Genomic DNA, 26,358 nt, shown 5'->3' on the forward strand with positions numbered 1-26,358 from the left:
GTCAGGAGATCGAGACCATCCTGGCTAACACGGTGAAACCCCCGTCTCTACTAAGAAATACAAAAAATAGCCGGGCGAGGTGGCAGCGCCTATAGTCCCAGCTACTCGGGAGGCTGAGGCCAGAGAATGGCGTGAACCCGGGAGGCGGAGCTTGCAGTGAGCTGAGATCCGGCCACTGCACTCCAGCCTGGGCTACAGAGCGAGACTCCGTCTCAAAAAAAAAAAAAAAAAAAAAAAAAAATTCCCCTCTTTAGGTCAGGTTCTCACTGAGGTGAGAGTGTCACCAAAACTTAGGCCTTAGTACCCCTCTCAGTTACCATCATTTTGGGTTTCTGGTCTCAAGTGCACAATCTTTAATGACTCTTTGAAATGAGAAAGTAGAGGACTGTAAGAAAGACAAGAAGATGGAAAATGGAAGGAAATAAAGTGGAAAGAAAGCCATGGGCAACGGGGGAAAGTCACTGCCCAGTAAGGTTTCAATGCTGCAGAACTGTCATACTTGACCTTTGCATGTCACCCTGTATTTTCCAAACTGGTTTCCTATCTGTGGTCTTATTGAACCTCTCAGCTATCTGTGAGAAAACTATACAGTGGGCATTTCCTTTACCTGATTCTTCCCTCCCCTGAGACTCTCAAAGTCATTGGGACCTGACTTCAACTCCTAGCTCCACCACTCAGTATATTTTAGTACTTCACCTCTCTAACCTTCAGTTTCCTCATCTATGAAATGGAGATAGATGGTATGACACAGCCAGCAACCAGGGCTGTTTTATTATTGCTGCAAGTATAACATAGTACACGGCACTCAGTAAATACCAGTTTTACAATCATCTGTTACCATTAGCAGTAAAATTAAGCATATTTTTAAGAAATTCTACATTTCCTTAAAAGAGAACACTTCAAAAGATAAATGGTCTAAAAGGGACGTGCATACAGCAACCCTTTTCAGAAAACTAGAGAAACACACATGCACGGCACTTCCATCTACAGTGCCTTGGCTGTCATCGAGGATGCCAAGCCAGCTCTGTGTGCCTGCTGATCGGGGCACTAGGGCAGGGCCAGCCTCTGCTGACAGTGTTTCCCTTGTGCTGGGCTCCCATAAAGGCAGCATTATCAAAGGTCTTTCGCGTGGCAGCCTCCTTCGGCTCCAGCTACCGGCACCATTCATCTGGCAACAATGGGGTGGGCTCTTGCTCTGGGTAAATTGCCTTCCACTTCAACTGATGAATTTGTGTGGGCTCTCTTTTGTTTGCTTTTTAGGGGTCAGGATTAATGAATGCTCTTGTGCTTCTGCTGCAAAGAGGGAAGGAAAAGGAAAGGAAAAAGATGCAGAGATGGGGAGGCCTCGGGAAGTGATGAATCACAGAATAAAATATATTAAGGAGAATTACAGCTTCCAGTTTTACTATACAACTGAAAGGTTAGGGAGCTGATTATGAATAGGAACCAGGGTCAAATTAATAAATGAAGTAATACAAGATTGAAGACAAAAATGAATACAAGATTCATTTTTCATGTTCAAGTCATAGTCATAGTTTAACAATGGTTCTGATTCTGCAAATCAGTACCCATTGCTCTATTTTTTACCCATAACTAATTTTTATTCCTTAGATTTTTGTGGCATATGTGGAAGCAGGAAGATCCCTGAGCTGTAAGTCTTACATCCCATTTAATTAATTTTCTACGTAAATAAGGCTCAAATAATGATAGTCCTAAGGTTTTTTGAGCTGTGCTCTAAAAAGCAGATCATTGGCCGGACGCGGTGCCTCACGCCTGTAATCCCAGTACTTTGGGAGCCTGAGGCAGGTAGATCACCTGAGGTCAGGAGTTCAAGACTAGCTTGACCAACATGGTGAAACCCCATCTCTACTAAAAATACAAAATTAGCCGGGTGTGGTGGCACGTGCCTATAATCTCAGCTACTTGGGAGGCTGAGGCAGGAGAGTTGTTTGAACCCAGAAGGTGGAGGTTGCAGTGAGCCAAGATCATGCCATTGCAGTCCAGCCTGGGCAACAAGAGCAAAATGCTGTCTCAAAATAAATAAATAAATAAAATAAAAATAAAATAATAAAAATTAAAAAATAAAAAGATCATTAAAAATAAAAAAGTCACAAGTTTCTCCAATAAAAAGTTCATAACAGAAAAGTGCAAAGTACTGCTAACTTCAAGAAAAACCATGTGTGCATCATAAAAGCCCAAAATAAGGCAGCAATTTATGTGACGTGTAACTTACCGCTCCTTGGTACATTTCAATTTCCTTTTCCCCAAAATATGGCATCTGCTTGAAAGGGTTGACTGAGATTAATACAGATCCTATGTATGTCTGAATTTAAACTCAGTTAAGGTCCATCATTAATCTTCATAGCTACACATTTTTCAAATTAAGTAACCAGATGTTACCAAGAATTGGTAATGACTGTCCAAGTGGAAAGGTTGTGTGCTTGCTTTCTAAAAGATTACAAATAAAGACAAAAGCAATCATGCAACTAGCACAGGCTTTGTTCCTCCTAAGGAAGAGTAATAAATTTAATTACCAAGGTGCTACAAAATGAAATCATTATGTTAAATAAATTAAAGCACATTCTTTCAAGATCGGCGACATGTGCAGCAAGGAGAAAAGAAAACAAACCAAAAATGGCCAAGGAGTGAAAAAACCAGTTACCAGTCCTCCCCTGAAATTATATGCATTTTTTCCTTTGAACTTTCATATCTGTTAGGTACACTAAAAACACATTCATCGGCCGGGCATGGTGGCTCATGCCTGTAATCCCAGCACTTTGGGAGGCTGAGGTGGGCAGATCATTTGAGCTCAGGAGCTGGAGACCAGCCTGGCCAACATGGTGAAACCCCATCTCTACTAAAAATACAAAAATTAGCCGAGTGTGGTGGCACAAGCCTGTAGTCCCTGCTGCTCTACTCAGGAGGCTGAGGCAGGAGAATTGCATGAACCCAGGAGGCGGAGGTTACAGTGAGCCAAGATCGTGTCATTGCACTCCAGCCTGGGCGATACAGTGAGACTCTGTCCCCCCGCCCAAAAAAATCATCTACTTATTTAACAAATACAGGAATACAAGATGAACTAACAGCTCTGTTCTCCACAAGCTTAGAGGAATTAAAAGGCGTCAACAAGGTAATTTTCTGGCCAGGTGCAGTGGCTCATGCCTGTACTCCCAGCATATTAGAAGGTCAAAGGGGTGGACTGCTTTAGGCCAGGAGTTTGAGGCCAGCCTGGGCAACATAGCGAAACTCTATCTCTTAAAAAAAAAAAAAAAAAAAATCAAAAAAATTAGCCGGGCATGGGGGGGTGTGCCTATAGCCCCAGCTACTTGGGAGGCTGAGGCGGGAGGATTGCTTGAGGCCAGGAGGCAGAAGTTGCAGTGAGCCCAGATCAGAGGTTACAGCAAGCCAAGATCACATCACTGCATTCCAGCCTGGGTGACAGAGAGACGTCTCAAAATAATAGTAATAATCATCAATAAGGTAGTTTTCAGAGAAGAAAATTATAAACCCCACTTACATCAGGTTTAGGGAAAGAAGGTATTATTTCTGCTTGGAGAATCCAAGAAGGCTTCTCAGAGAGGCTATGTTTATGCTGGGCCTTAAAAATTTTACACAACACATTTTAATATGCCAAAATAAATGAAGTCTTATGATCACATGAAAAAAAATTTCCATTCATTCATTCAACAATCAACTAATTTGAATTGGGTGCTTACTTAACATGCCAGGCACTGTTTTAGATGCTCGGGATATGACAGTGAACAAAATAAACAGAACAGATATAACTTCTTGACTTCATGGAAAAATCACAACAACAAACACACACATACACATTCAAAACTGTTTCTTTCAATGATCGATTTCAAGGTGTTTAGAAGTTTTACAAATAAATTGTTAAACAGAAAGTTATTTACAAATATATAGTTTTAGATAAAGACTTAAAACGATGAGATTTCCTCCCACAGGGGGACATTTTTCTATTTACATATTAAGACCTGTGTACCATGAAAACCAGCCCAGGTGTTCAGTCAGATTGGCTGGTGCTGATGGAGATAAAATAGGACCTACTTGATACTCTCACTATACTTAAATAATTATAAAATGCTCAGCACTGTGTCTGAACATAGCACGTAGTAGTGGCTTTTCCTTAATTAACATCGCCTAAGGCACATGTTTTATCCTGTTAATATCTGAAATCATGACGCATATATCAAGTGTGGTTTAACATGCCAGGCGCTGTTTTAGAAGCAATGGTTTGTTAGTTTCTATTAGACACAGGGTTATTATTATTGAATACAAATCAATGTGAGATGGATCATATAATCATGTAATTTTTTTAAAGATAAGATTTTAAATTATTGTGCATATACCAAGGTGAGCATGCAGGATGACATGATTGTGATTTTACTTCTCTTTGTCAGTGACCAGAAAGATCTTCAGATTTGAAGAGGCTGAACATGAATTGCTATTAGGGAAGATGAGGTGGTTTTAAGACCACTCCAGTGGCGCCCAGTTCTGGTCTAAGGGCAGGCCATAGTGCTAAGAGAAAATGCTAATGATACAGTGAGCCATCACTGAAAATTACTGAGGAGTTAATGGAAGCAGGGCCGTGGAAAATGTATTCCCAATTACCACAGTCAGAATGAGGCCAATGACAGATTAGTAGCCCGCTTTCTTTGAGGTAAAATTTAGGACACATACATGTACTGTTTAAAATTATCAAGCAGATAAGACGTCCATGATGCTGTAGCCAAGACTCAATAAAGGGTGATAAAATTAATTAAACACATATACATTTACATCTTAGCACCAACTAACAGCCCTATTTTACTTCAGGTTGACTATCCCTTATCCAAAATGCTTTTTGCAGATTTTGCATTTTTTCATATTTTGGAACGTTTGCATTACACTCACCATCAGTTCAGCATCCCTAACCCAAAAACCCAAAATCGAAATGCTCTGATGAGCATCGTGTCGATTATCAAAACATTTCAAACTCTGCAGCATTTCAAATTTGGAATTTTCAGATTAAGGATACTCAACCTGTACAGGGAAACTGAGGCATGCAGAAATTTTAAAAGTTGCTTAAGGTCACAAACTATAAGTGGCAGAGCTATGATTCTAACTCAGGCAGTCTGGATCCCAAGCCCGTACTCCTGATCAACAAGCTAGAATGTCTAAGATAAGCAAGTACTGTGTTAACATTATTATTGGTAGCCAGATTTAGCAAATAAAAACACAGAAAACTAGTTAAATTGGAAAGTCATTCAAACAAGAATTTTTTTTAAACTATGTCCCAAATAAGTATGTTCCCCAGTAATATTTGGTACAAATAGTAAAAAGTAACTTGTTATTTATCTGAAATTCAAACTTAACCAGCAGTCCTGAATTTTATCTGGCAACCCTAAATTGGCAGCCTCTTCTGACTTAGATTCTGTGATGCTTTGCATACTCGAAAACCCACTTCCCTTAGGTGGCTTTTTAAAGTATCTTTTCTAAATGGTAAGGACCTAATCAAAATTGAATGAACAAGCTGGGTGTGGTGGCTGGAGCCTGTAGTTCTAGCACTTTGGGAGGATAAGGCGGGTGGATCCCTTGAGCTCAGGAGTTTGAAACCAGCCTGGGCAATCTAGTGAGACCTCATCTCTACAAAAAAATTTTTTTTAATTAGCCAGGCATGTTGGTACGTGCCTGTAGTTCCTGCTGAGATGGGAGGATTCCTTAAGCCAAGCCGGTCGAGGTTACAGTGGGCCATGATCATGCCACTGCACTCCAGCCTGGGCAACAGAGGCCAGACCCTGGCTCCAAAAAAAGAAAACAAACAAACAATTAATGAATGAAGTAATAATGATTCTTATGGCAAACCCAATTTTAAAGAAATACAGCACTGCTAGAACCATCTTCACTTCAGAAGAGGAAGATGTTTATTTCATGTCTATATCCATCCCCAGGGAAAAACAAACAGGCAAATAAGCTCCTTCCGTGGAGGAGGGTACTTCTTCCCTTAGCTGTAAAGGGAATGTGGTTACTGCCACCTTGTCCTAGACAAATTGATCACCGCACACAAAGAATAAAGGGCTGCCCTCAGGCCATCAGCCAAAGGTACCACCTCCCCACCAATCCCTTGGTTACTTAGTAAATATGAATTCAGTTGCCTATGAGCTCCTAAAGTAACCAACATTTTAAACACTGTTAATCTGCTATATAAAGAGATACCTCATTAAGTCTTGATTTTTCACCAAGTACATTACATAAATTCTGATTAGGGCCTGGTTAAGGAGATATTCAGAAAAAAAAAATTTCTTTTGGACTACTCTAAGCCAATCCTGAATCAATGACTCAGCTCAGAATGAAATGAAGAGGGAAATTTGTAACTGCTCCCTAAATTTATCAGTAGGGTTCTTGAGGATAATATTATTTGGGAAGACACCTAAAAAATAAAGTTTGGTTTAAAATGGCTGTTTCTGGTTGGGTGCTATAATCACAACACTGTGGGAAGACATGTGGGATGACTGCTTGATTCCAGGAGTTCGAGACTAGCCTGGGCAATATGCTGAGACCTCATCTCTTAAAAACAAAACAAAACAAAACAAAAAACCTGCCAAGTATGGTGGTCTTCACATGCAGTCCCAGCTACTTGGGAGGCTGAGGTGGGAGGATCACTTAGGCCTGGGAGGGCAAGGACGCAGTGAGCTGTGATCATGCCATTGCTCTCCACCCTAGGTGACAGAGCAAATAAAATGAAATAAAATAAAATAAAAAATAAAGTCTCAAAAAATAAAATGGCTGTTTCTACAGAAAAACTAAGGAGACTTTAATTTAGACTTCAAGAAAATAAACATATCGTAGTTATTTCCGGTGAGAGTTTGGAATAATTGTTTATCTAAACAATTTTCACCTTTTCCACCTTGCTATGTGTGCAGAGGCCTTAGCTGTTTTCCGGAGACCTGTGCTCTCCTGCTGGTTTGGGAACTCCAGGTAATTCCAACAATGCTCACTCCCACTCCTATTACATAATTCAGGTGTGCCTCTGGGAAAAGCCGTTCCAATCATTGTCCCTACCCACATAATCCTTGGTGGTGAAGGTGTGGCCTAAGGTTAATTTTCAAACTGCAGGAAGATATGAAGCTATGATACCAAAAAACAGGAGTAAAATAAATGTCAATTATTTAAAAGACTCTGGGAGACCAAAGAGACCCGACCCAAGATATCTTTAATTGATGGGTTCCCAAATGCCTGTCCATGGATCTATGAGTTTCCACTAACCTGCAGCAAGAATGACAAAAAAAGAAACAATGCACTGAATTTTTCATAAGGTTTAATTTATTCAATATAAAGAAACTGTCCTTTATTCTTAGATTATTTCCTTCCTACATTTTTGGTGTAAAAATATTCTTTCTTTTATGAAATGTGATGGTAGCACAACTTTAAAATGTTTTCTGTTTGTTTTTTGTTTTGTTTTTTGGTTTTTTTTTTTTGAGACAGAGTCTTACTCTGTTGCCCAGGCTGGAGTGCAGTGGTGTGATCTCGGCTCACTGCAAGCTCCGCCTCCCAGGTTCACACCATTCTCCTGCCTCAGCCTCCAGAGTAGCTGGGACTACAAGGACCCGCTACCATGCCCGGCTAATTTTTTGTATTTATAGTAGAGACGGGTTTCACCTTGTTAGCAAGGATGATATCGATCTCCTGACCTTGTGATCTGCCCGCCTCGGCCTCCCAAAGTGCTGGGATTACAGGCATGAGCCACCATGCTCAGCCTCAAATATTTGTTTTCAATAGTCTTATTAGGCAGTGCCAAGAGTTGAACTTTTCTTTTCTTTTTTTTTTTTTTTGAGACGGAGTCTTGCTCTGTTACCAGGCTGGAGTGCAGTGGCTCAATCCTGGCTCACTGCAACCTCCGCCTCCCGGGTTCAAGCAATTCACCTGCCTCAGCCTCCCAAGTAGCTGGGATTACAGGCGTGTGCCACCACACCCAGCTAATTTTTGTATTTTTAGTAGAGACGGGGTTTTATTACGTTGGCCAAGGTGGTCTCGATCTCTTGACCTCATGATCCGCCCACCTCGGCCTCCCAAAGTGCTGGGATTACAAGCATGAGCCACTACACCCTGCCAGTTAAAATCTGTTTTAATAGTCAGTGAATTTCCCAAAACCACCTATCCTGGTTAAGTGGACTTCCCTGGGTTCATCCCTGAGGTGGCACAGGGAGGTGAGGTGACTTTCCCAGAGTCACGTGGAGAATGGGTGGGCTGGAACTCGAGGCTCTGGCTTCAGCCGGGCATCTATCTTGCTATGTAGCACGCTGCCCCTCCAAGTGAACTGGATGCCAAGGGCCACGCCTCGCTCGAAAACAACTACGCTGCTTTGAAATCCAGTGGGGCTAGCACAAAAGTCTGGACTCCTAATTCAAGGATTAAAAATGTGTGGTCTTTGAGTAAAAACAAGTTTGGAAAGTTGGACCGAATGAGCACGGAGTGCTTTGCACAGGAACTCTTTTCGTCAGCCAAGTGGTCAGAAGTGCTCTCTCCCCACGCACAACAGAGAACACTAATGTTTTCCTCATAGATCTTACAATGTAACTGTAGAAAGTGTGGCAACGTTGATGACAAACAGATGGCAAATTAAACCTTCTTTGTCATAGGACAAATAACTCAAAAATATGGAGTTTTATTGGTAAACAATGTCAGCATTTTCAAAGTGGATTTTTTTTTTCCTAATGTAGAAGAAATGTGCATTCAGCCTGAATGCATTAACAATCGACTGCCCCAAATGCTGTCTTTCAGTACAAGACAATGTGCAGGAATTAGATATAGAAGGGATAAAGTGAGCAATTTTATAACTTAATGTGAAATCAAGTCTCTTCTTGTCTTAACAATTAAACATAGGAGAGGAAAAAAACCCAACTCTTACTTACAGTAATGCCATTCTATTACAATATTCCCTTAACATTGAAGTGTTAAAGGACGCTTTTATCACTTAGCAGAGGAAGATTTGCAGCAGACCATCCGTGTTATTTCATAAACATCCATCAAGCTTCCTCAAAGCTGAAAGCTACTCTGTGCTAATGATAGAAAGCACATTTATGCTGGGCTTCCCATATATTGAGTGGGTAGAGATTTCTAAAACATAAAGTCATTAGTGGTCTAGTAACTCATTTCCTTGGTAGAGCACACGATTCATCAGTCATCGATTCAAAAGCATTAATTCAAAGGCGCATAAACAGCCCTCTCTGTGTGAGTCATTTAAAAACTCTGTTGTCTGAATTTAAAAAGCAAGTCTTAACAGTCAACAAATTGTCAATGAATACTTAATACAATGCACCATGCCAAAAATTAGGCAGGAAACCAAGAAATACATGAGGCAGGATGATGCCATTTTTGTTAAAATTAACAAGAAAGCACACCTATATGCATGACCATATGTGGTTAAACTGAAAGCTCTACACCAAGAGATTAATAAGAACTAACTTTTGGCGATGGGTTCTGGGTGACTTTGGTATTTTCGTTTTTGCTTGACTGCATGGTATGAACCATGTTAAATGAACATGTATTGCTTTAAGGGGTTTTTATATGTTGCTTTTTGAAGAAGATATACAAGACATAGTCCCTGCTTCTGGTGTTTTGGGAGAAACAATCGTGATGGGGAGGAGTGAGGCTGTCTGCAGTTAGGAGGGACTGACTACAGACATCATTTGTTTCTTTTTATACCCAGCTTATCAAAAAATCGCATTTCCATATTTACAACGCAGTAAGTTCAGCCCACGTTCCAAGAACATTTCAAAATACAATTTGTTCCACTACTACAGTCAGTGGAAATGAAGATTTCTATGGGCTTGTCAATCTTCCATTTATAACTTAGGTTTCTGTGGCAAAATAATTTTAATTTCCAATAAACAACTTTACAGTTGAATTTTTGGAAAATAACTCGGAAATATGGGAAGCACTTACACACCTGCCCCAGTGCGTGGTAATAATGACTCATACTTACTGTTTACTTGCTGCATTCTTCATTTCGTTTCACCCTACAACAGCCTCATGTGGGAGATTTTATTATTACTCCCATTTTACAGGTACGGAAACCAAGGCACAGAGGTCACAAAACATTACGGTCACCAGATCTATGGAGACCAAGCCAGACAGTCCAGATCCACATCCTGCCACCCAGCTCCTTCTAATCAATTATCTGCCAGTTTTCAAGTGCTGTGGGTGCCGCACGTAAAAGTGATTGACATTTTTTTGATGGTGATAAGTCCAGATAAAGTATATTTCAGTATTTTGACCAAATAAAATAAAAACTTGCAACTGAACATAACTGCTTTTGTGCAATTCAATTAAATGAAGCTGCCAGGTGCGGTGGCTCACGCCTGTAATCCCAGCACCTTGGGAGGCCGAGGCGGACGGATGATGAGGTCAAGAGATCGAGACCATCTTGGCCAACAAGGTGAAACCCTGTCTCTACTAAAAATACAAAAATTAGCTGGGCATGGTGGCGCATGCCTGTAGTCCCAGCTACTTGGGAGGCTGAGGTAGGAGAATCGCTTGAACCTGGGAGGTTAAGGTTGCAGTGAGCCGAGATTACGCCAACTGCACTTCAGCCCGGGTGACAGAGCAAGACTCCATCTCAAAACAAAACAAAACAAAACAAAACAAAACAAAAAAAGGAAGCCCTGCACAGGTATCTGGAGCAGAAGTCAGCAATTTTTTTTCTGCAAAGGGCCAGAAAGTAAATATTTGAGACTTTGCAGACAGTCTGTTACAACTACTTAGCTCTGCCACTGTAGTGTGAAAACAACCCTAGACAACAACTAAACGAATGACCACGGCTGTGTTCCAACAAAACTGCTGTCCAAAAAATGGTGGTGAGTAAGATTTTGTCTGTCAGCCATAGGTCGCCACCCTGATACAGAAGTTATATAAGTAATAATGTACATTTCAAAATTGCTGAGTGTAGATTTTAAATGTTTACACCACACACAATAAGTATGTGAAGTGACGGATATGTTAATTAGCTTGATTTTATTATTTCAAAATGTATACACATATTAAAACATCACATTGCCAGGCGCGGTGGCTCATACCTGTAGTCCTAGCACTTTAGAAGGCCAAGGCAGGTGGGTTGCTTGAGTTCAAAAGTTTGAGACCAGCCTGGGCAACATAGTGAAACCCTATCTCTACAAAAAATTAGCCAGGCATTGTGGTGTGTGCCTGTAGTCCAGCTACTTGGGAGGCTGAGGTGGGAAGATCACCTGAGCCCCGGAGGCAGAGGCTGCAGTGAGCCAGGATCATGCCACTGCACTCCAGCCTGGTGACAGAGAGAGACCCTGTCTCAAAAAAAAAAAAAAAAAAAGAAAAGAAAAGAAAAAAAAATCACATTATATCCCACAACAACTATATGCAATTAGTATTTGTCACTTAAAAATAAAATTAATTAATTAATTAATTTTTTTGGAGACAAGAGTCTTGCTCTGTCACCCAGGCTGGAGTACAGTGGTGCGATTTTGGCTCGCTGCAATCTCTGCCTCCCAGACTTAAGCAATTCTCCTGCCTCAGCCTCCCAAGTAACTGGGATTACAGGCATATGCCACCATAGCCCGCTAATTTTGAGTTTTTAGTAGAGACAGGGTTTCCCCATGTTGGCCAGCCTAGTCTCAAACTCCTGATCTCAAGTGATCCACCCGCCTCGGCCTCCCAAAGTGCTATAAAGATAAAATAAATTTTTTAAATGATGCAATTATAATGCAGCCAATAAATCCAACTGTATCTGTTAATCCTTGAAAACAGAGGTTCAGAGGTTTAACTACATAGATATTGGTAAAATTCCCTTATAATAAGTAAGAAACAGCAGAGTACTGGTCAGAATGGTCCCAATGCCTTGGAATAATGCTGTTAATTATTTAATAGTATTGTTTACTGAATACCTGATAATTTGAACCCCCACCTCACCCCCAACTTACCAGTGATGGGATAGGCAGCCCCTGCAAAAGTTATTACTGCATACGTTCCAGTGCTTTTAGCTAATAGTCAAACAAGCAGTTTAAGTAATCATAATAAGCCACTGATGTGAAAACTATTCTTCCCCAAGCTTTTTGGGTAAAAATCTAAGATGTGTATTACATCAGTAGCAAAGACTCCACTTTTTAATAGGTCATCCATGACACCATACTTTCAGAAGGTACTACTGGCATCAAAGTTAAACTTTTTGGTACGATTATGTAGATTTCACACAGAGTTTTGCATGTCCATGACTAACTTTCACAATAGTTCTACCACTATATCTTTACATAGTTGCATCAGACGAAACTCCTGAATCCTATAGGAACTTAAGCAAATATCACAGTTCCCTGTTGATAATGAAGTCAACCCACATTTGAATCAAATTTCCATTCTGCATTTTTTAAAGCCCCGTAAAAACTGGCAACTGGCAAGCTAAAATTGAAACATAAAGAACAACTCCAGAAGGTCAGATATTTTCAATAGTCAATCTTCACTTCTCACATTTCCTTTAGTAAACATTAAAATGCAGAAAAACTGGCAAAATTTTTAAGCCTTTTAGGTCCAGACTTTAATGTCTCTGCTTTGCAATCAGGATGTTTTATTGACAGAACTCTTTGCAAACCAGGACTTCCTCTAGGAAGAGCAGAGGTTTCAGACACCACGTGCATGACTACAGCATGTCAAAGGGACAATATTATAGATGAAAATAGGTAAATACTGGCTACGTCTTCACTTTGTGAAATGCCAGGAGAATAATTGGACATCGTCTCTGCCCTTTGCACAGCCTGAACCAAGTGATATAAACATACAAAACCTCATTCTGAAACTGTGAAAACAATGTGAGCACACAGCATCCATTCAGACTTTCAGACACCTCTTCTCAAGCAGGAATAAAGCCACAAGTTCAGTTTTTTGTTTGTTTGTTTGTTTTTTATAATAGAGAAGGGGTCTCCCTGTGTTGCCCAGGATGGTCTGGAACTCCTGGGCTCAAGCAATCCTCCTGCCTCAGCCTCCCAAATTGCTGGGATTACCCACGTGAGCTGCTGCACCTAGCATAAAGCCACAATTTAACTGTGGACATGGTAATATCACTTAGAAATGTCCAAAGGAGCCAGTAAAGGATACAAAAATGTAGTCGTCCATGTATCTCTTCTTCAGATTCTCCACGATGGAATTCTCTGTGATCTTGGAGAGTAGCACCATGTCGTCCACACCACTGTGCTTGACATTGTGGCTTTGCCAATGGTATCGGTAGGCACCTTTGCTTCCCTGGGAACATAAAACACACAATTACTAGGATAGTTTGTTTTCCCCTGTAGTAACAAAGAGAAAATGCTGTTAATTTCCCAAATATTTTTTCAAATAAAATGTAGCAGAATGAGTAGTGCAGAGAAAGATCCTGCAATCAATGAGGATTCAAGTTCCAGCTTTGCTACCTACAGACTAAGGAAAGTGGGGAAAAGCTCCCTAAGCGCTCACTGTGTCCCAAATATTCTTCAAATAAAATGTAGCAGAATGAGCAGTGCAGAGAAAGATTCTGCAATCAATAAGATGAGGATTCGAGTTCCAGCTTTGCTATCTACAGACTAAGTGGGGAAAAGCTCCTCACTGTGTCCCTGAAGTGACACAAAGTGACTTCTTTTCTCATTTGTAAAATGGGAGACAGACCCACTTCACAATGTTGCTGTAAGGATCAAACAAAACAACACGCATGAAGTGCTAAACAGTGTCAGGAATACAGCATAACGCATGATCGATAGTCTCTGATGACTCCTTCAACCATACTGTTGTGTTGAATTTGTCAGTGAAAATAAGCAACGACACAGAAACTTTCTAGTCTCGTTTTGCACATTATATGATAGAACCCAGAACTGGACAGAATGTGTATCACACAAAGGCTGTGTCACACAGTCATAATTTCTCAAGTCATCTAAATTACTTTCCCTTCATAAACCTATCACTGTCATACATGTAATACTGTCTTTCCATATTCAAAAGATGGCTACATTTTTATGACTGATGACTGCTCTAATAACAAGGATGTGGACAGGACAGACGAAATGAGATCACGGAACACGCCCAGGAGAGGAAGGCCTCATCCCTGCGTGGCCCCCTTGGGTAGACGAAGCTGTGGCCCTCATCTACGTCTAGCATTTTTCAGCTTCACACCAGGGGTGGCCTCTGAACACTCTGTGGACTGCAGGGCTTCCTTTCATTTGACATTTCTGTAGTGGGGTTCCCCATGTGTTCAGCTATATGCCAAGTTCTTATGGCACACTTGGGTAGCTTAAAGTCCCATGAAGACACCTAGATAATGATGGAACAAAGTTGATTCATGAGCACTTGGGGAGCTGAGCACTTGGGCAGTTCAAAGTTCCTTGAAGGACACCTAGATAATGATGGAACAAAGTGATTCACACATCAATAACAGTCAACACATACACACACAAAATGGGTGTTCCAGGAGTGGAGGGTAGGCCACTTCGTCCTGGGAGAGGCAGAAGAAATGACTTTCCGGAAAAGGAGCCATTTGAAGTAGGTCTAAGATATTTAGAATTTGCCGGAGGAGACCAGAGGAGGAAGGACATTTATTATAATCTACACTTATCAGCAAAAAAGTTAATAAATATGAGGTAATGGCAAATATTACATGACAATATTGGAAGATCCTCCCTTACCTTCAAATGCTTGCATTCTACTGGGAGTGTCGCCAATGGGTAAGTGCAGTGGGCACTGAACTGGGTGAGACTCACCCCTGCTCCCTCCCTGCTCACTACTTGGGGGACTTTGAATGAAGGAGAGAAAAATTCTGAATAAGGGTATCTAGACGGGCCAACTGCTCAGACATCAAAACTAGGATGAAAAAAGGGAAAAGGAGGCTTTTTGAGAGGAGAAGATGAAAAGACACAAGATAGAAGCCATTTCAAATTTTATTTTAAAAATTCATTAAATGGTTTACTTTCTTTTCTATGGGAAACACAGATCCTTTGCTAACAGCAAGTTCTAAGAGGCTCTAGGAAAAGTCATCTTCTAAAATCAGCCAAGAAGGGGCTACCACCGGAAAAGGATACATGGGAAGGGATTCTGGAAGGCTTGCCACCCATGCTGTCTTGCAGAGGGAAACTCTCTATATCTGGCATTCTCAGAACTACATGCAGCATCAATTCTACAAAATTACCTCAGACCTCACCACTCCTTCTTCCTCTTGTGGCAAAGCAGAAAGAGAAAAAAGCACTGGCCACAGCGTGACTCACTAGATTTCCACTGAATGCCCATGGTCTCTGTCCAGCCAGATAATTCCCAGTGATTCCTCCTCTCCTCACCTCCCCACCTTTTCCAGGTTTCTGGGCACCCACGGTAACTCTGCACAGAAAACTAAGGTCCCAGAGTAACCAACCTGTAGGTTGGTTGGTTGGTTTTTAGCCCTCATAGACGTCTAAAAATGTAAGCACCGTTGAACAAAACACAAGGGCTGTTAATAAGTGGTTATTAGACTTCTATAAAGGACAAGAAACAGAGAAGCTCTGTGTCATGGTGTATATGTTTGTGCTGATCCAAAGAAACTGCCTTCCTAGCATAACCCATCAAAGCCATCAGTCTTTCTGTGTCTCACTGCACAGACACACATTCCTGACTGCCCCCACTCACAGGCTGTTTCCTCCTCTTTCTCACGGTAGTTATTTCCTAGTAGAACAGCACTCACAGTGGAGTTCATTGAGTCTTATAGTTCCAAATATCACTCGACACTGAAGATTCCTAGCCCCAGTCTCTAGTGCTCGAAGAGGACTAATTTTCCAGTCTGCGATCTCCAACGAGGTGACAGTGGTTACAATATGCAAAGCAATTAGTTATTTGATTTGTGGAGGGTGATCTACTTACTACTGCAAGCAATCCTAGGAGAGAGGAGTTAATATTCCCATGCCACATAGGAGGAAACTGAGATCTCCCAACTAATAAGTAACAAAGGCAAGATGTGAACCGAAGATTCAATGACTATGGATGCATCCAAACGTGGTTTGTTCAGTCTCCTAAATGAATGACTTACTGGATATTTCTAGCCATTAAGTTTAACATGTCAACAGAATGACAGACTGTCTCCAAAACAAAATGTATCATTAAAAAGACACACCATTTTTAGGCTGGGCATGATGGCTCACGCCTGTAATCCCAGCACTTTGGGAGGCCGAGATAGGCAGATCACAAGGTCAGGAGTTCGAGACCAGCCTGACCAACATAGTGAAAACCCGTCTCTACTAAAAAAAAAAAAAAAAAAAAAAAAAAAAGAAAAATTAGCCGGGCATGGTGGTGTGTGCCTGTAATCCCAGCTACTCAGGAGGCTGAGCCAGGAGAATGGTGTGACCCCAGCAGACAGAGCTTACAGTGGTCTGAGATCACGCCACTGCACTCCAGACTGGGTGATACAGTGAGACTCTGTCTCAAAAAACAAACAAACAAACCAAAAAATAACATATAATTTTTATTCATGACCATCTCTTCTTAGCATTAAAGACTAAACACCAAAGCTATTTTTGATTTGATACTTTTTTTATACCCAGTAGGTCACATATCAGTCTCTCTCTCTCTCTCTTTCTCTCTGTCTCTCTTCTGCCCTCCCTCCCTAACTACTGTCTCCCTTCCCTGTCTCTCCCTCCCTCTGCCAGGCAATTATAGTCACATATGTGAACTCATTCAACCTTCACAACCCTCCCCCCATACTATGTATTACTATCTCTATTTTACTGCTGAAAAAACTGTAAACTGCCCAAGGTTTTCTAATGATAACTTCCGTCTTTAGTGACCACTCCTCACTATGTGTTTCTTCTCCCCACTCCCCCAAAAACCCACCCAGATGAGGCAAAGGGAGGGAGGAAAGAACCTGGAGGTGGGAGCAACTCAGAGCCTTTGGGAGAACCTGACCTGCCCAGAGCGTCAAGGACAAGGTGGATCAACGAAAGCTGGGCTAGGGCTGAGCTGGGAAGCTCTAACAGAGGGTGCTAAGGTTGTCAGGAAAGCTGGAAACCAAACATGGATGTGCAGGCTCTCAGCACAGCCTGGGGAGCTGAAAAGTTCCCCACGGTGAAACAAAAACCCTTTTCTGTTACTGGGTTGGGGACAACAGAGTTTAGTACTAGTGTGACTTGTCCAGAGGCACACGGCCTCTGCACACAGCCGCTGAATCCTGGGAGTAAGTGGGCAGGGTGGTGGGGCACCGTTACCATACACAATCCTGCGATCTAGGGAGCAGAGGCTGAAAGTTGTTCTAAGACACAAACTACTACCCTGGAATTGTGAGAATATGCATTAGGGCTCTGGAGCAACTAACCCTTCACACCTGTTTTGCCCCTCATTTCTTCCTCTACCCCTGCTGACAGGCAGGGGCAGGTTTGGCTGCCATGTGTGCTGGGAGGGGGCAGCAGAGATGGTTCCTCATCAGTGTGAGGACAGCCATTCTCTTCAGAGGGCAAAGGCTACCACCTCACGACTCTCAGGCGAGCTTCATTTTTGACGAATTCTCTTTTGCTTCCCACGCTAAAAATGGTACCATTTTAAACAGGTGGACACTCAACAAGGTATTGCATTTTCCAGCAGCCCCTGGGGAGCGCGGCACACTGTGCAAAGGGAGGAGGGCAGTGGCGGGCATGCCAGCTACAACATGAATGTAGTCACAATAATGAAAAGTTACTCTTACCCCTGAGACTTCCTACAAATGATGAGGGAGAAATTTCCATTAGATAGAGATTGAGAACAGACACTCTTAGATCCACATTCAGTTTCTAAGGATGATGTAGTTTATTAAAAAGCAGTTGATTCATGTGCAAGTTCTGGAAAGTAGGGTACGCCCCTATCCACATAATAGCCTGGTTTGTTGCTAACATTTAAGAGGTGGCACCCAAACACCAGAGTCCCTCACACAGAGGAAGAACTCAGCCTTGAGGCTGGGAACCTCAGCTGCGTGATTCCCTGACTGATTTTTTTAAAGGTGGAACCTCACTAACTGGGGTGTGTTTACCAGGGTGGGGACCAGGAAGAGCAAAGGTGAGTCAGCATACACAGGGAGGATTATTCTCTCCTGAAAGTCCACCTTCATTGCCCAGGAGACAGCCCCAGGGTAGGCCCGGCCGACAGAGCAGCGGTTTTGCAAACACTTTACTAGTGTCCCAGGGAGCACTGTTCTTTGATTCATCTGGGAGAAAGGAGGAGTTACCCATATACTGGGTAACCACCATCTTCAAATGCCTTCAAATGCCCAGAAAAGAGAGAGAATTAAGTGTGTTGTGTAAGTACAACAAGGCCCCCGTACAGGGCAGGGGGGAGGAGGTGACCATCAGTACTCTTCCAAACTTCTACAAAGAGTATACCGCACAGTATTTTTAGGTAGCAATTTGGAAATCAGTATTGAAATTTTAGAGACACAGACCAATATATAAACGTAATTGACTAAATACAAATCAAAGTCTCGGCCAGGTGCTGTGGCACATGCCTGTAATCCCAGCACTTTGGGAGGCCGAGGTGGGCAGATCACAAGCTCAAGAGATCGAGACCATCCTGGCCAACATAGTGAAACCCCGTTTCTACTAAAAACACAAAATTTAGCTGGGCATGGTGGCATGTGCCTGTAGTCCTGGCTACTCAGGAGGCTGAGGCAGGAGAATCGCCTGAACCCAGGAGGCGGAGGTTGCAGTGAGCTGAGATCGTGCCACTGCACTCCAGCCTGGCAAAAGAGCGAGATTCCGTCTCAAAAACAAAAAAACAAAACAAAACAAACAAAAAAATCAAAGCCTCATCCTTTTTGAGCTGGCAACTGTATATTTTAGGAATTACCTCAAGATATACCTGCAAAAGATACATAGGCAAGGTTGTTCACTGTAGCAAAGTTTGTAATAGGGAAACAGAAGCATCATTAAGGGACTGATCAGAATACAGCACACTCTGCAAAGGAGTACTTTGCAGTCATTAAAGGAACTTGCATGTACTGATATGGAAAGAGCTTCAAGACACTGTTTCATTGAAAGAGTAGTCAATATGTGGAACAGAAATGGAATTATTGAATTTGTGTAATTTTTTTTAAAAAGGCATGTGTGCTATAATTGTTTTGTTGGTACTTTTGGGGAGAAAACCTGGAGTTCTAAGAGAAGTGTAACTTTTATTTTCCATTTTAGACCTTTCTGTACAGTTCACAATTTTTAACCATATGCATGTGTCAGTAAAATCTTAAAAGAAATAGAAACATCAATATAATTGAGCATTTTCTGGGGTGCTGTTGGACACTGACCAAACTCTCAAAGTCAAAAGCTAGGACTGTCCTAAGACTGGATTCTGTGCTAACTCCAGGTTGGAAAGGTGATTGGAAGATGCTGTCCGGACAATAAGATAGTATCATGTCTGGGCCATTTAGGTGGCCCATGAGCACAATAGGACAGCAGACCTGACTTCAGAAAACCTGGGACTAGAATGCCCCCAGTGTTATAAGTGGATCACCCTGAGAAGCAGATAAACCATATTCTTATGGTGAACAATGGACAATGGGTAACACTCTGGCCTGCAGTCGAACTGAGCTTGTTTTTTTAATGAGATTTTTCTGTCTCCGTGAGTAATAACAGGAAAGGAACTACCTGCTAACACTTTGATCTTTTAATTTTAAGACATTCTGGAATTCCACCTTTTACATTTCTGCCATTTTACTGGACAAAAACATTTATTTCCATTGCAAATTATGAAAACTCAGCCAAAAATATTTGTCTGCTACATACAAAGCAGTGGGCTTGCAAACTGGTCTGCAAACCAGCAATGGGCTTGCACTTTATTTCAACTTTATGAAATTTAAACCTCCTAATATTTTGGTGATGGGAAGATGTATCTCTGAAGCAAGTATGTGTGTGCTGGACTTCAGTGCACAGAGTACAATACAAAGAAAAAGTGTTTCTGGAACAGTGCACAGGGGACAGCGTAGTCAGTAGCCAACAAACCACTCTCATTCCCTTACACCCCTAGGTAATTGGAACTAACATTTACTGAAACCAGAAATATGTGCCAATGCTTTTTACATAATTATCTCATTTAATTCTCACAACACTTGCAAGACACAAGTATTATAATTTCTGCACTATTTCACAAATGGAGAAACTGACACCTGGGGTCATAATGCACCATGTTGCCTTTGCTTGGAGTGGGTGGAAAAGTGCACTGGGGGGTTGGCATGTGAGGCTTGGGGCAGGGAATACTCAATGAATATGAAGTATATGCTTATTCATAAAGTTTCATCCACTTAAATATATGTGACCATACCACAAATTCATTATTTGTGTAGCATTTACACATACGTGGTCTCCTTTAATCCCTGAGACTTGACACAGGGATTTCTGACTTCCTTTTCTTTGCTCTTTCTGCTATACCACAGCTCACTTCCAATATCATCGTTAAGTCCAAGGGTAGACACTGGCTCCAGATTTACCGCGGGTCCGGTGATCTCTTGGTGGTGTCTGGAATCAACTTTCCCAGAAGAGTTGGCCCCCACTGGAGAAGGGTTCCACCACTAGAGCAAACATATAACGCACCATTCAACCTGGGACACTTTTGATGCAGAAGAGACAGTTGTTAATAATAAAGCTGGAGGAAGAGGCATCAACTGGGACTGTCTCAGGCTGCAAGGTTGTATTTGTGACCAACTTGATCTCAAAAAAGCCAAGGACAACTCTCAAAGACTAGCCCTCCCAGCCAAGACCCTGTGCCACTTAGCCATAGAGTGTCACACAAATCACTCCACCTCTCAGAGCCTGTCCCCTCCCCAGCAAAAAGGGGTTCATAACACTACACTGCCCCCGGGCCATTGGAAAGATCAAATAAGACGAACCATCAAACCACCCCCAATCCTTTTAGGGGTAGAGTTGGTTTTACATGATGACATGATCCAATGCATGGAAGGTGAACACCAAGCTAGCAACATTGGTTGAGTGGGTTAGAAGGAGGAGGAAAAAAAAAGTTTGTTAAAAATAACAAGGGATGGTAACGAGCCCCAAATTTGTTTTGATTGAACATATGATAGTATTTATATGCACTATCTCTGTACAAAAATACAGTTGTTAAAATGTTGTGGTTGTTTGTCTCTAAGTGTAATTTCTGTATGGTTTTATTTTTCTACTGAGTGTGTATCTATAAAATATACACACATAGAGCTGTTTTCATTGTGAAAAAAAATTAGATCAAATAAGATAATGGATGTGAAGGAATGTCGCTAAGCAGAACGAAATATATAAATGTCTGACACTGTTTTCCATATTTTTTATTATTTCATGTCAACTCAGTCTCCAATTCTTTTTGTTTATTCCAGCTCGCAGATATAGCAAACTCTTTTTTTTAACAATAGGTCCCCAGAAGGAAGAGACACAACGGCTTTCTTTTACTTTCTCTGCCTGAAATGTTAATCTCAAAAAGATCATTTTTCTATATCAATGAACAGTTCAAAGATAAGATGTTGTAAATGAAGAGTTGATGCGTTCCGTCAACTCTAAGATGTATTTTTTTTCACATTTTCACATTCTGAAATTAGGATGTCTTATAATCAGCTGGGCGCAGCAGCTTGTGCCTGTAATCCCAGCACTTTGGGAGGACAAGGAGGGCAGATCACTGGAGGTCAGGAGTTCAAGACCAGCCTGGCCAACATGGTGAAACCCCGTTCCCGCTAAAAATACAAAATTAGCCAGGCACGGTGGTACATGCCTGTAATCCCAGCTACTCTGGAGGCTGAATCAGGAGAATTGCTTGACCCTGGGAGGCACGGGTTGCAGTGAGCTGAGATCACGCCATTGCACTTCAGCCTGGGCAACAAGAGTGAAACTCCATCTCAAAAAAAAAAAAAAAAAAAAAGGATGTCTTATAGTCAATGATGTGTCATAGCTTAACTGGCAGTGTTTTTTTTATTTTTCAATGCAGTAAATAAAATGATGATGCTCCTTTTATAACCAGTAGCATGTTAGGTGTGATGAATTACGGTGCATGACATTTACTAAGGGCCAGCTACTCTTCAAATACCACTGTTTAATATCATCACACACGAAAAAATATTATAAAAATTTTGATTATTCTGGAAGCATTGTACCAAATACTAATCTCATGTCAGGAACTGTGTAGTGGCTTTACTGGTGAGGTTGATGATTACCCAGTTTTAGAGGCTTTGTTGTGGAAACTTTTGTAGCTGCCAGGCCGCCCCCATCCCCACCTCTAACCCACTACAGGATGAGGACAAGGGTGTCCTGGATGACACGCTGCCCAAGAGAAGCCACCCATCGCCAGACCACAGGTCGCAAAGCAAGGTCTTTATGTAACTTCCTCTTCGCTTTGTAAAGACGTGTTCAAGTTTGTACCTCTTTCAACCTACGGGTTCTTTCAATATTAACACCATTTGAAGCAGGAAGGTATCCCACCCTCCATGAGGTATGTCTGCCCTAGGATTACCATGTCTGACTTTCCCCATGACTTTTCTTTTTTTTTTTTTTTTTTTTTGAGAAAGAGTCTTGCTCTGTCACCCAGGCTGGAGTGCAATGGCGTGATCTTGGCTCACTGCAACCTCCACCTCCCTGGTTCAAGTGATTCTCCTGCCTCAGTCTCCCGAATAGCTGGGACTACAGGCATGCGCTACCACGCCCAGTTTATTTTTGTATTTTTAGTAGAGACGGAGTTTCAGTATGTTGGCCAGGCTGGTCTCAAACTCCTGACCTCAGGCGATCTGCCTGCCTCGGCCTCCCAGAGGGTTAGGATTACAGGTGTGAGCCACTGCGCCCGGCCCCCATGACTTTTCTGACATACACCATACCATATTGCAATCTTTCCCAAACCTCAGTCATTTTCAACTATTTTAGCAAGTTTCCTATATCCATGTTCCACCAGTACTATGCTTCAAATTTTTCTGTAAACTGTCCTTAATAATTTTGATTAAACCTGGTGCTAGTTTGGTGTGCTAGTTTTGTTTCTTCAATGTGTAAAAATAGCTACGAAGACAAATGTTGTAAGCCAGGCGCAGTGGCTCATGCCTGTAATCCCCAGGCTTTGGGAAGCAAAGGTGGGAGGATTGCTTGAGCCTCGGAGTTCAAGGCTGCAGTAAGCTGTGATTGCACCACTGCACTCCAGCCTGGTGACGAAGCAAGACCCTGTTTAAAAAAGGAAAGGAAAAGACAAATATTGTAAAATATACCAATGTGGGGTTGTAATACCGATGTTAAGGTCTATCTTGGTGCTATGTTCCACACCTGGGGACACACTGGCATTCCCTATTGGGCCTTTTCTTGTCAATTTCAAGTCTAGCCATAGGGAGTTTAAATAACTTCTGTTCTATTTCCCAAACGTATTTTACTCTGCTGTGGAAAATTGAGAGCCTAGGTTTTGTTCTCGCAAGTACAACCTACCCTGTGTTTGTGTTCTTTTTTTTTTCTTTTGTTTTGTTTTTTTGGTTTTTTTTTGTTTTTGAGACGGAGTCTCATTCTGCTACCCAGGCTGGAGTGTGGTAGCGCAATCTCAGCTCACTGCAACCTCCACCTCCTGGGTTCACACCATTCTCCTGCCTCAGCCTCCCGAGTAGCTGGGATTACAGGCACAAACCACCACGCTCAACTAATTTTTTGTGTACTTTTAGTAAAGATGGGATTTCACTATGTTGGCCAGACTGGTCTCGAACTCCTAACCTCATAATCCACCCGCCTCGGCCTCCCAAAGTGCTGGGATTACAGGCTGAGCCACCACACCCGGCCTGTGTTCGTGTTCTAAATTCCCCACACTTTCCATCAGGGCTCCCAAGGCCCCTGCTCTATCTACACCTCCCACCTCAGAAAACCCTTCTAACCACAGGTGGGACATGTCAGTAGTCCCCAGGGTCTGGGCTTGTCCTCAGGCTGAGCAGGAAATTCTCTTGGGCACCTGCTTTGTATTCTTTCTGTCTCAGGAAGTGCTTCCTGCAAGCACTACCAGAATGGTTCTGTCCTCTTTCCCTCACAAACTCCAGGAACCCTAGAATGGTGGCTCCTATCTCTGATCCTCACCAAAAGCCCCTTTGAAGACTGGGTGTGGTGGCTCAGCCTGGCCAACATAGCGAGACCCCATCTCTACACAAAATTAAAACATTAGCTGGGCGTGGTGGCACATGCCTGTGGTCCAGGCTACTCGCGAGAGCTGGAGGCGGGAGGATCACTTAAGCCCACGAGGTCAAGGCTGCAGTGAGCCGTGATTGTGTCACTGCACTATTGCCTGGGTGACACACCGTGACTACATCAAGAAAGAAAAGAAAACAAGAGAAGAGAAGAAAAGAGAAGAGAAGAGGAGAGAAGAGAGAAGATAGAAAGGGAGGGGAGGGGAGGGGAGGGGAAGGGAGGGGAAGGGAAGGGAGGGAAGGGGGAAAGGGGAGGAGGGGGGAAAGGGAGGGGAAAGGGAGGGGGAAGGGAGAGGGAGGGGGAGGTGGAGGGAGGCAGCCCAGGCTCTCTGAGATGCTCAGGGCATCCATCCTACAGGGCACGAAAAGGGCTCTGGTTGCCCTCATCCCAGGGAGACGGGCAGTCAGAGGACAGTGGCTGCCTTCACAAGCCTGGTCTGGAACCCCCTCAAGGTAACTGCGCATGCATTTGAAGTGCAAATCTTAGTGAGGCTTCTCTGGCCTGTCCTTGTCCATCTCTAACCCCTGCTTTCTCCCAGCTTTGAGGTTCCCAACACACCATTTTCTGTGCATATCATACTGGGCTTTGTTTCTGTGTTTCCAGAGTGTGTGTGTGAGGTGGGATCTTTAGTACCTACATTCCCATTGTCCCCCAGCTTAGGGTATTCTTCTACGAACTCCTCCCTACCTCACCCCCAACTCTATGCCTACTAAACTCACCCCGCACAGGTCAGGCATCATCTTGTTTAGAAGTCTCCTCTAACATCATTACCTGAGTGCCTGACTCCCTGATTAAACTGACCCCTGGACCAAGTCTTATTCACTATTCTGCTCCAAGACCTAGTAGAGTGCCACGATGCATGGCATGGGCAACCCCCAAGTATTCGTTGAATGAATGAAATACATTATTATTATTCTCACATAACAGCTAATTCTTATTACATATCAAGCACTGCTGTAAACATTTTACATATCACTTATCTAATCCTTACAACTTCACAAGGCAGGAAACTGAATGAAGCACAGGGAGGTTGAGTAACTTGCTCAGCTCCCACAGCTGGGCTTCAAACCCAGGTGGTCTGCTCCAAATCTCTGCCCTCAAACACTGTACCTACTGCCTCTCATAATAAAGTAACAGCAGCTGGAAACAGCAATAATTCTAAAGTTCATAGTAACGGCTTTATTGCATGTTTACTATGTGTCATGTATCAACTTCTTTCTTCTGCCCAATGACACCACCAAGTACTTGTATTATCCTCTTTTTTTTAACAGAAGAAAAAGAAGTACCATGTGGTAAACAGAATACCTGGTAGAAAGCCCTGCAGCTAGAAGCCCACAGGGCAGCCTGGCTCTGCACATCCTCGCACAAGACAGAGAAAGTTCCACGCCCTGGGGTCAGCCTTGGGATGACCTCTGCCCCCTGCCATGTCCCCCCAGCAGGGTGGTGCCTGGAGCATGGGAGTGTCCAATCTGTACTAGCTGGGTGAATAAATGCCAGGCTACATTGGTTCACCTCAGAACATGTTTGCTGCAGGTACACGGCGGCGCTGTGGCAGCAGCTATCGTGGGGTAAATGGGAGTCCTGGGCCCAGAGTCTGCTCCAAGGAAGAAATAAGTTTCCAAAGCGTTTCTATTTGCCCCCAACTCAGGAGGTCGAAGGGAAGAGATATTGCCCCTAAAAACAATTCTCCCTCTCTTAAACTTGTAAGTAGTCCAGTTAAGAGTAACAGACATTTGAGGCTGGATGATTCCTTTTTTTTTTTTTTTTTTTTTTGAGACAGGGTCTCACTTTGTCACCCAGGCTGGAGTGCTGTGGCGCAAACATAGCTCACTGCCGCCTCAACCTCCAGGGCTCAATTAATCCTCCCTCCTTAGCTTCCCTAGTAGCTAGGGCTGCAGGTGTGCACCACCATACCTGGCTGTGTTTCTCTACCAAAAAACAATTTTTTTTTTTTTTTTTTTTTTTTTTTTTTTTAGAGACAGGGTCCCACTATGCTGCCCAGGCTGGTCTCAAACTCTTGGGCTTGAGCAATCCTCCTGCCTCAGCCTCCCAAAGTGCTAGGATTATAGGTGTGAGCCACCATGCCCAACCTGGATAATTAACTTTTTAAACAGAGTAACAGGCTAATCTTCACCACATCATTAGTGAGGTAAGGACATTTCAAGCTACAGAATAATATGAATCAAATGGTTGAGATTCCTTAATATGACAAATGCTCATTTCACTTCTA

General features: G+C 42.5%; 1 protein-coding gene across 4 annotated transcripts in view; it reads right to left on the bottom strand.

Moving 5' to 3' along the window:
• MYO1E (myosin IE) overlaps positions 1-26,358 on the bottom strand; it is a 238,920-nt gene that overhangs the window by 126,417 nt on the left and 86,145 nt on the right. For all 4 annotated transcript variants that reach the window (XR_013395631.1, XM_077939508.1, XM_028850992.2 and 1 more), the window contains exons 2-3: positions 13,117-13,260; positions 2,234-2,323 (exon numbers count right to left, since the gene is read on the bottom strand). Coding sequence is in view for 3 of the 4 variants with exons in the window: in XM_077939508.1 (XP_077795634.1) it covers positions 2,234-2,323; positions 13,117-13,260 (234 nt within the window). In the remaining variant the exon portion in view is untranslated. The remainder of the gene's footprint in view (positions 1-2,233; positions 2,324-13,116; positions 13,261-26,358) is intronic.

Source organism: Macaca mulatta, chromosome 7, assembly GCF_049350105.2.
Source record: "Macaca mulatta isolate MMU2019108-1 chromosome 7, T2T-MMU8v2.0, whole genome shotgun sequence".
Classification (NCBI taxonomy): Eukaryota; Metazoa; Chordata; class Mammalia; order Primates; family Cercopithecidae; genus Macaca; species Macaca mulatta.